Raw genomic sequence first — 10,475 nt, forward strand, 5'->3', positions numbered from 1 at the left:
AGTCAGAACACGGACAGAGAGAAGCAGCCTCCCCACCAAGCAGAGAGTTAGACTTGGAGCTCGATCCCAGGACTCTGAGATCGTGACCTGAGCCAAAGGCAGAGGCTCAACCAACTGAGCCACCCAGGCACCCCAGTTACACCCTAAGACATGCATAAACCTCAAAGACATTCTGCCACGTGAAAGCAGCCAGACCCTAAATGCCACAGAATGTATGCTTCCGGCTATATGCAATACCCGGCATGGCAAATCCACAGCAACAAAATAGATGAATGGGAATGAGAGCAGGACTGCCCATGGGTTCAGGTGTTTTGGGGGGGATGAAAAGGTGCTGGGACTGTGTAGTGGTGAAGGCTGCACAGCACAATGCATTAAAGCTGCCGAGTGTACCCTTTATAAGGCTGAAATCCGAGGAAAAACAGAGCGGTTTGTTTATATTTTAAAAAACCGCCAGAGACCGGTGCTGAGATACACGTAGACGCAAGGTTGGGGATGGACACAGGGAAGTTCCTGGCCCCCGGGGCTGGAAAAACTGTGCTGCTGGATCCCAGAGGAGGAGGCCCCCGGGGTGGCCAGAGAGTCCACGGGCTTTGCCTGGGGAGCCAGAGGACTGTGGGTAAACGGATCCCAGAGGAGGAGGCCCCCGGGGTGGCCAGAGAGTCCACGGGCTTTGCCTGGGGAGCCAGAGGACTGTGGGTAAATGCAGACCCCAGAACGCCATCGAACAGTGCCCTGCTGAGCAGGGGGCAGCTGGCCCCGGGCACTTGAGCACAATCGCTGGAGGGGTGAGCCAGTAGGAGGCAGGCCCTCCAGGCAGGAAGGGGTCTCCCAGGCCTTAGATGCTTGTGCACGAAGGGAGGCAAGGAATGTTCCAGGCCAAGCAGGTGAATGAACCTCTGTGAACCTTGGTGTCCTCGTCAGTATAATGGGAACAAGACTCCCTCCCTCTCAGGACGTGTTGGAGATGAAATGAGACAATTTATGTGAAAGCTCTTTGTAAGCTGCTAAGTGCCGGGCAGATGTTCCTCCAGCTGTGAGTCAGGGATAGAACCCAGCCCTGGCACCACCTCCCCCACCCCTCCCGGCCCCAGGCAGCTGTGGACTCAAAGGAGGTTGAGCGATGCTCCTGATGAGGCCTGTTTTGGGTCTCCCCCACCCAGGCTTTAGAAGGGGAAGATACCTTCCTCGTTCCTGCTGGTTCTGATGGGAAAACCTGGCTGAGAGACGTCTGGTTCAGTCAGGCTCCAGTTCCTGAGGAGGACTCCCGCAGCCACTGAGACACCCCCCAACCCCTGCCCCGACCCAGGAAGGGGCAGCCAGAAGAGGGCTGGGGGTGTTATCCGTTGGCCTGCAGGGAGGTAGGCACCGGGCTCTGCCTGGAAGAACACAACCCCCTCAGGCTCAGGAGGTCCTGCCCATTCAGTCCATCTTTCCAGCCACCCGTATCCCCATGTCCAGTCGGTATTTGAAGAGCGCTTAGACTCAGTCAAAACATGATTTGGAGATGACAAGGCTTTACAGAAGAAAGACTGAGGGTTAACAAGCTTTTTAAAGTGAATAGTCAAAGTACTGTTTCCCAGCTGTGTGACCTTGAGAAAGTCACTTAACTTCTCTGTGCTTCAGTTCCTCCTCTGTAAAATGGGGATCAGAACAATACCAAGTCCTAGGGTGGTAATCTACATACAGTTCTCAGCACAGTCCTCGGCCCCTAAGGGTTTGCCATAATTATTATTCTGGAGAGAAGAGGTGTAAAGTGGATATGCCTATCGAAATTGCATTCATTCGTGCCAGAAGCACTTAATGAGCACCTACTGTGTGCCGGTGCTGGGGACCCGGACCTAGCCCTCCGTGGGCCCTGAGCCTGCGGGTTTGGGCGTGGCCCGGATGCTGGTGGTGGCTGTGCGATGCTGACGTCAGTGCCCTTCAGGCAGGTTACACAGCGGCCAGCGGCACGCAGGTGCGGGTGAGGCCGTTCGGCCCTGCCCCCGCCACACCCAGCCTTGCCCAGGGCCAGGCTCCGCTCGGTGACTCGGCGCATTCCTGGGTGGGGCGAGAAGGGAGGGGGGTTGGGGAACAGACCATAAATATAAGGTCACCGGCTCGTCGCCACTTCCTGCTGCTTGCTTTTCCACTCCCCCGCTAGCTAGTGAGTAGGGTCTGGACCAGGCCTGGGGTGGGGGATGGGGAGTGGGGGTGGGGGTAAGGGTGGGGGTGGGGGGCGGGACCCTGGCTGAGCCACCCCCTCTCGGTGCAGCTCCGTGAGGGGCCTGTTTCACGCCCTGTCCGTCTCTCCTAGTGCCACCCTACACCATCGTCTACTTCCCCACCCGAGGTGCGGCCCCTGCTCCTTCAGGAGGGCGACGGGCACGGGTGGAGCCAGGCCACCTGCTCAGGCTGCTCCCTGGGGTCCAGCCGAGGCCGAAGACAGGACCAGGAGTCCCGGGCCGTGGGGCGGGGTCGGTGGGGCGGGGGCGGAGCCTGGGCGGCGGGGGCGGGGCCAGGTCCTGCTTTCCCGAGGTGCCATCCTCTTGGTGCCCGGCCTGGCTGCACTGTCCCTCTGCCTCTGTTCCCATCCTGGGGCACCATGGGTTGGGGTCTCCGCCCCTGTCTCCCTCTCCAGGACGGCACTGGGGCCGTGGTCGCCACTGCTTCCCCATGGTTTATCTCCTCAGGAGGCTCAGAAGCTAGAGTTTCTGTCCCGTCCCCACACTCTGGACCCCCCTCCCCAGGGCGCTGGGAGGCTGGGGTCCCTGCACGTGTCCCACCACCCCGTTCTCCCCTCGCCCCCAGGCCGCTGCGAGGCCATGCGCATGCTGCTGGCGGACCAGGGCCAGAGCTGGAAGGAGGAGGTGGTGACCAAGGAGACCTGGCTGCAGGGTCCGCTCAAGGCCTCCTGTGTGAGTGACCCCCTGGAGGGGGCCGGGGCTGGGCCATTGGGGGCAGCCAAGCTCAGCATGGCTGACAGCGCTGTGCCCCTCCCCCCAGCTGTATGGGCAGCTCCCTAAGTTCCAGGATGGAGACCTCACCCTGTACCAGTCCAATGCCATCCTGCGACACCTGGGCCGCACCTTTGGTGAGTTCAGAGTTGCGGGCCGCGCAGCCTGCAGAGTATCCGATGGGTCCCCCTCGGAGGTCCTGAGTACCAGAGTTCCGCTCGTCCGGAGGACAGGCCAGATGATCCCAAGGAAAGGAAGGGCAGGTCGTGGGGGCTCTGCCAGCCAGATGGTGCCAGATGCGTTGCGTGTGCCCATTTCCTGGAAGACAAATCAGAGGAGGCTGTGGCCCCGCAGTGTGCGGTCTAGGCAACAGGCCGCTGCAGGCTTCACAGTGGACCTCCCGCCCATGTTCCCCTGTTTTGGTCTCTCTTGAATCTAGAAAATCCGTGCTCAGTGAGCCAGCCTCTGGCCTCCTTACAATGGTGGTAGGAACATGGCCGCAAGAGCTGCCTCTTTTTTGGCAAGCCCTGGGTCCCAGTGGGATGTGGCAATCAGGGAATGGGACAGAGGAGTCGTGGTGGCCCCCAGGCCAAGCCTGCCTTGACTTCTGCAGGGCCCAGGGTGGGAGGAGGAAGGCCTCCGGCTGTGGCCTGCCGCTTCCGCTTGCCCCTATGACGCTGCTCAGCCCTGCGCACAGCCCCACTAGTGCCCTCGGCCCAGTTCCGTCCGGGCCCCCCAAGCAGCTGCTCTCGGGGCCCAGGGAAGAAGGGAGGCTTCATTCTCCCTTGCAGGGGTGGGGGTGGAGGGACGGATCTGGGGGAGGGGCCTTGGGGCCATTTGGTCAAGAAATTCCTGAGTCTCGGGATAAGACTTGGGATGTGACCAAGAAGGGACATGGTCCTCAGCTGGGCATGTCCCCTTGGGCCTTTTTTTAAAGCTTTTATTTATTTATTTGAGAAAGTAATCGGGGGCAGAGAGGGAGGGGCGGGCCAAACAGACCCCACACTGATGCAGGGCCCAATCCCAGGACCCCCAGATCACAGCCCAAGCTGAAATCAAGAGTCGGTTGCCCAATGGACTGAGGCCCCGCGGCACACCCCTCCTCTTGAGCTTTCGGAGTTGGGAGCAGCAGAGCTGGGCAGAGCGGCCCCTCCCAATCGGGGGACCCGGGTGCCCCAGCCTGAGACCTGTGGGCGTTTGGGGGAGAGGGGAGCAGCGGAGTTCCGGCCTGGACGGAGCCTGACCCACTGCCCGGCTGCTGCCCCAGGGCTGTACGGCAAAGACCAGCGGGAGGCGGCGCTGGTGGACATGGTGAACGACGGTGTGGAGGACGTCCGCAGGCACTGTGGCCGGCTCATCCACCACAACTACGTAAGCAGGGCCGGGCTGGTGCTCTGGGCCGGGGCCGGGGCCGGGAACTCACCCTGGCCAGGCATGCTGGGAGCTGCCACTGGATCACTGCCCTTTGCAGGAGGAGGGCAAGGCCAAGTATTTTCAGGAGCTGCCGGAGCGCCTGAAGCCTTTTGAGACCCTGCTGGTCCAGAACCAGGGGGGCCAGGCCTTCATTGTGGGCGACCAGGTGAGTGCTGGGTCCGGCCCGTGGCAGAGCCCATTTCTCAGAAGAGCACACTGAGGCCCAGAGGAGAGCCATGGCGAGCCACCAGGGTCCTGGCTCCCTGCAGCCCTGCCTCTTCTGACCCTGCTCCAGCTCTCTTCTGATCTTGGCCCCGCAGATCTCCTTCGCCGACTACAATCTGCTGGACCTGTTGCTGAATCACCAGGTCCTGGCCCCCGGCTGCCTGGACTCCCACCCCCTGCTCTTGGCCTATGTGGCACGCCTCAGTGCCCGGCCCAAGCTCAAGGCCTACCTGGCCTCCCCCGAGCATGTGAACCGCCCTGTCCACGGAGCCCAGAAGACATGAGCCTGCTCAGCCCTGCCCTGGGAGAATGGATGCCCTTTAGAACCAATAAACACCGAGAGAGGAGAGCTGTGCTGTGGTCCCTGAGGGGCTGGAGGGCGCAGGGGACCCCGTACGCCTTCCCAGGCTGCCTCAGGAGGATGAGGGTCAGGTTGGGCATCTGGGCCCTGGAACAGAATTACACAGAGTAGTTCCAGGTCCAGACAGGAAGATGAGACTCTGAGCCTTAAGGAGGCACCCCAGCGGTCTGCAGGAGGGAGGTGCCCTCGCTGGGACCACGCATGACGGCAGCCACCCAGGGAAGCCCGTCGGTCTGAGAGAAGAGCGGCCGTGAGTGTGGCAGTCACTGCCATCCGAGAGTGCCACAGCGTGGTTGCCCACGTGGACCCTGGGAAGTAACACATACCCTTGGAGGGTTTGCAGGAGCGTCAGTGTGGCTCATTTCTTGGGTGGCAGCCGGGGTCACCCCCAGATTGGTGTGGGGTGGCCGGCAGGGCCCAGCGGGCATGTGGCTGAAGGCAAGCCTAGACCTGGTGGCCCGGCTCTTTGGGGACCAAGGGAGGATGGGCGATCCCCCTCAACTCCGCCGGTGGGAGTCTCCTGCCACCTGTCCAGTCCTAGCCCATCTCTCTGTCCTGAAAAGCTGTGGCTGCCTCCTACTTGGCTCCCTTAGCTGACCTGCACCTCCCCCGTCGCTCATGGAGCAAGGTGGAGTCGGACAGTTCCAGAATGCCTGGTGTGCCCAGCGCAAACCTACCGGTGGCTTCTTGCTACCCTGTGGACAAAGTCCACGGCCTGACCAACCTGCCAGGCCTTCCCTCACAGGAGCTCTCCACTCTCCAGAACATTCCTCACCCTGCCCCACCTCTGCTTACTTCACTGCCCCTCGCTCTACTCCACTCTGTGGGGTCCTGGCCCGCCCAGTCATCTTTCCTCAGAGGCCCCCACTCCTGGGAGGTCAGAGATCAGATCCCATGCTGGAGGCTTAGTGCTCTCATCTAATCCGGTCAGACTCAGAGGAGTGAAGCAGTAAGGCGGCTTGTCCAAGGCCACACAGCTCACATGGGAGAGGCAGGCTTCACGCCCAGCCTGAGGGACTCCCAGGCTTCTCAGGGGTGGTCCTTGGAGAAGGAAGTGGGGAGGCCACCCCCCGCCCGAGGCCAGCAGAGGCTCCTGGTGGAGTGGGCGGGGACACTGGCCTCCCCTGTGGAGGCCTTGCCCCCCACGGTGAGGACTGGGGGTGGACACCAGCGTGCTGGGGAGCCATGGCAGGCTACGGAGCAGGAAGATGACGTAAAATAAGACAAGTAGGAAGAGTGGCCTCAGTGCTCAGGAGGCCATGGGCATCATGGAACTCCATACCCTCACGCTACAGATGGGGAAACTGAGACCCGGAGACAAGTTCACTGAGTAAGGTGCATGTGACCTTTCCAAGCTGGAGGCCTGGCCCCCGCTTAGAGGACTTGTGCTCGACGGACCTCAAGCAGAGGCCTCATGCGGAAGGGAGGGTCTTTTGTGCGTTGGATTTGGGGGGCTGGTTGGCAGTTTGGGTTTCTAGAAGATAGCTGGCCTCTTTGGGCGGAATGCGCCAGGAAGGGCCCATTGGTCCCTGAGAGGACAGGGGGTCACCCAAGTGGGTCACCCAAGGGGGTGGAGAGAAAAAGATCCTGCAGCCAGAAGGAGGGAATCCAGAGAGTGGTAGGGCCCCTGTTTAGGCAGCTAGGGACAGGCTGGGAGCCTCTCCAGCTAGAGAGGTAATAAGGGACCCCCCCAAGGGCGAGCTTTTTCCCAGCAAAGTCTCAAGTGCTTCCCCCATATTAACTCATTTAGTCTTCACAGGGGAACCCGCCTAGTAGATGATATTAATATCCCCATTGTACAGATGAGGACATTGAGGCCCAGAGAGGTAAAGTAGCCTGCTCAAGGATAGGCAGCTGGTTAAGAGGCCACGGAAGGATTTGAACTCAGGCTCTCTGGCCCCACAGCTTATGCTTACACTGCACTGCTGTAGGAGGGCTTGAGCCACTATTTTTTAATATCCTGGCTCAGGGTGACCGCAGTTATCCAAAGGGGCTTGATAACGCTGGTGACCCCTCTAATTATATGGGGGGACAGGAACCCTAAGAGAAAGGTTGGGCTTCCAGCCTGTCAGGGGCGGAAGTGGGGCTAGTTCCCATCTGAAGGCTGGAACATTTGGGGACCGCTGACTGGCCTTGCTTCCCAGCTGGTCACAGATTAAAAGCTCCCCGCTGCCCTGGGAGCTCCCTGTCCTCAAGGAGCTGCTGTTGAGTCAGGTGGGGAGGCACCCAGGGGGCCGATATCAGTTCACCTAAGGCAGCTCTGGGAAGGTGGTGGTGAGGGACACAGGGAGGGACCCCAGACCTCAGGGGTGCATCCCGAGGCCGCTTCAAGGTCTTGAGTTCAAGTCTCAGCTTATGGCTTGCGCCCCCCAACCACACCACCTTTGGTTCCATCCCTCCCTGCATCCCGCCTCTAGCACTTTCCCCCAGCTCTGTTAGGGTTCCAGATGACTCTGACTTGGGCTCTCTTCCACCGCCCCGCCCCTCCTCCCCCATGTCTCCTGTACCTACCCCATGGGCACCCTTACCCCAGGCGCATCCAGGGGCAAGCAGTCGATCCTCTGCCGACATCCCACTGGTCACAAAGTGCCCCACTGTTTCACCAAGCACCTCCTACAGCCAGACTACTTGGCAAGTCTTAGAGCCTCATTTTACAGATGAGAAAGCAAACAGGTCAGACAGAGCTAAGCCGCGCGCCTACATTCTTTTCCAAACTGCCCCCAGAAAATGCTCTTGGTGGGCTCTGGATGCATCCGATAGCCAATGAAGTGGTTTTTTAAAATATTCATGTTAGTTAAATGTTAAATATCCTGATCGAAATCACATCAAAGCCACGGGGATTTCAGAAGCAAGAGCATGGGTCCTGCCCAAACCTGGGCCGGCTTTGCTGCAGGCTCCCACAAACGTGCCGGCTTGGAAACGGGGTGTGTGTGCCAGAGGGACGTCTCCTCTCAGAGAACCTGCAGAAACATTTATTCCCCCTCCCCGGGAAGTGCCGAGTGCTGGGAGGTGTTTTTGTCAACGAAATTACCCTTGAGCTCCTATCTTCCTGTTGGAGGACTTTGAACTGGGTGATGGGGCTTGTCCACGAGATCAGGAAACCACTCCAGGATCCTGGGGTTAGGAGCTTTGCTTGCTGCACCTTCGACATGTTTTCATGAGCCTTGTTCTTAAGAGCAATGCGCAGGGGAGAAAATTAAACGGAGATGTTTGGCTCACCTACCCACTATGTCAGCGAGACTGGATTCTGGGTTGAGCGTGTGTCCACAAGAATGGGGCTTCTTGAAGATTCAGGCTCAGTATGTTAGTCTTGGAATAGACCTGCTGATGAGGCCATGTCTGTGCAAAGACACCATCCTGAGAGTTTGGAGCGGTCGCATTTTCCTGCTATTCCCAAAATAGGGCAGCTCCGACTTTGGCGCGCAAGCTGGGCTGGCAGCCCAGCTCCAGGCTGGCCGTGTCCCTGTGCTTCTCCTCCTCCACATCCCCCCCCCCGAGAACCCCCACCCCCACCCCAGCTGCTAGCCAGCCTTGTCCTTCGGACCCCTGAGACCCAGGCACAGGGCTTGGGGGAATGAGAGAACAGAGCTGGGTCCCTCAGGGTCCTCCCCTGACCCGTCCTAGAGAGGGAGAGTGGGGGAGAGGGGAAGGAGGTTTTTAGGTCCCCGCCTCCAGCTCCCAGAAGGCCAGCCCCACTCGGTCCTGCTCTTTTGGGATCCGTGAGTGACCAACTATCTTTTCAACAACAATTGCTTCCTTATCTGTTGGCTTTGCTGCACCTAAAGAAGAAAAATTAAAGCTACAGTTAAAACAGAGACCGCAGGCAACAACCACCCAGCCAGACCACAACTGAGTTTCGACACAGCTGATAAATGCTAGTGTTCTAAGTGGCTAATTTTTACGAGATTTGTGCGGCCGTAATAGCTAATGAATATCAAATTGGGACCAAGCCAACACCATAGGGCCTCGGTGCGGGGCAGAGAGCTTTCGGGGTTCTCATTGCAAAACAGGGCCTCTGAGGTCTCCTCGGCTATTTCCCAGAGGCTTTCTGGTTCTTTTAGTGGAGACATGATGTCTTCTCTGAGGTCGCTCAGTAAGGCTGACTCAGCATGAGGCCTGGTGCATGACAGGTGCCCAGTGGACAGCTGACAGCAAAATTTCTAAGAACCCAGCTTTGAGGATATTGTCATCACCCTGAGCTTTGGCGTTACCTCAAAGTCTCGAGAAAGCCACGCCCCTTCTTTCTCCATGTCTTTTGTACAAATAAGCAGTTGGGCAAGAGGAGAAAACTAGCAGGTGACTTGACCTCTAGCAAAACTTGAAGGTTGACATTTTTAGCCAAGTCATCCCTGGGGCTCTGGAGTCTAGGACAAAACAAATAAATAATACTACGTTACGATTTCCTCTCCAAGGAAATTTTTTTTTAAACCCAATTTTTTTATGATTCAGTTTTGAAAATCATGTTATTTAAAAATCAGAACCAGGGGTGCCTGGCAGGCTCAGTCAGTGGAACATGTGACTCCTGGCCTTGGGGCTGTGAGCTTGAGCCCCACCTTAGAGAACAGGGATTAATAAAAAGTAAAATCTTGAGGTGCCTGAGTGCCTTAGTTGGTTAAGTGTCAGACTCTCAATTTCATCTTGGGTCATGATCTCAGGGTCATGAGATCGAGCCCCACAGATCACAGAGCCTGCTTGGGATTCTCTCTCTCTCTTTCTTCCCTGTGCCTCACATTCTCTTGCTTTCTCTCAAAAACTCAAAATAAAATAACTAGGTATTTATCCAAAAGATAAAAACATAGTGATTTGAAGGGGCACATGCGCCCCAATATTTATAGCAGCAACCTCCACAATAGCCAAACTGTGGAAAGAGCTCAGATGTCTATCGACAGATGAATGGAGAAAGATGATGGGGGAATCTATACACAATGGAATATTACGCAGCCATCAAAAATATGAAATCCCTCTATTTACAATGACGAGGGTGGAACTACAGGATATTATGCTCAGCAAAATAAGTTGCTCAGAGAAAGACAAGTACCATATGATTTTACTCATATATGTGGAATTTAAGACACAAAACAGATGGACAGAGGAGAAGGGAAGGAAAAATAAAATAAGATGAAAAGAGAGAGGGAGGCAAAGCATAAGAGACTCTTAACTCTAGGAGACCAACTGAGGGTAGCTGGAGGGGAGGGGAGTGGGGGTTGGGGTGACTGGGTGACAGGCATGAAGGAGGTCACGTGATGGCATGAGCACTGGGTGTTACATGCAACGGATGAATCACTGACCTCCACCTCTGACACTAGTAACACTATATTAAATTAATTGAATTTAAATTAAAAAAAAAATAAAATCTTTTAAAAAAGAATCAAGATGATGGGGCGCCTGGGTGGCTCAGTGGGTTAAGCCTCTGCCTTTGGCTCAGGTCATGATCTCAGGGTCCTGGGATCGAGCCCTGTGTTGGGCTCTCTGCCCAGAGAGAAGCCTCTTTCCCCTCTCTTTCTCTGCCTGCCTCTCTGCCTACTTGTGATCCCTCTCTC

At 57.3% G+C, this 10,475-nt stretch overlaps 1 protein-coding gene across 1 annotated transcript; it reads left to right on the forward strand.

Annotated features, from left to right (window-relative positions):
• The first annotated feature begins 1,988 nt into the window (after nt 1-1,988).
• Nucleotides 1,989-4,921, forward strand: GSTP1 (glutathione S-transferase pi 1). The gene is made up of 7 exons (XM_004759537.3): nt 1,989-2,146; nt 2,297-2,332; nt 2,791-2,897; nt 2,986-3,073; nt 4,204-4,307; nt 4,408-4,515; nt 4,670-4,921. Coding segments are annotated over exons 1-7 (633 nt in total). The 5' UTR covers nt 1,989-2,145; the 3' UTR covers nt 4,859-4,921.
• The last annotated feature ends 5,554 nt before the right edge of the window (nt 4,922-10,475 follow it).

Source organism: Mustela putorius, unplaced genomic scaffold, assembly GCF_011764305.1.
Source record: "Mustela putorius furo isolate JIRA1106 unplaced genomic scaffold, ASM1176430v1.1 tig00000127_pilon_pilon_pilon, whole genome shotgun sequence".
Taxonomy (NCBI): Eukaryota; Metazoa; Chordata; class Mammalia; order Carnivora; family Mustelidae; genus Mustela; species Mustela putorius.

Excerpts from the sequence above, each read along its gene's own strand:
- GSTP1 (XM_004759537.3), top strand. Across the intron at positions 2,333-2,790 it reads CGTCTACTTCCCCACCCGAG|GCCGCTGCGAGGCCATGCGC; the intron begins GTGCGGCCCCTG and ends CCTCGCCCCCAG. Across the intron at positions 4,516-4,669 it reads CCTTCATTGTGGGCGACCAG|ATCTCCTTCGCCGACTACAA; the intron begins GTGAGTGCTGGG and ends TTGGCCCCGCAG.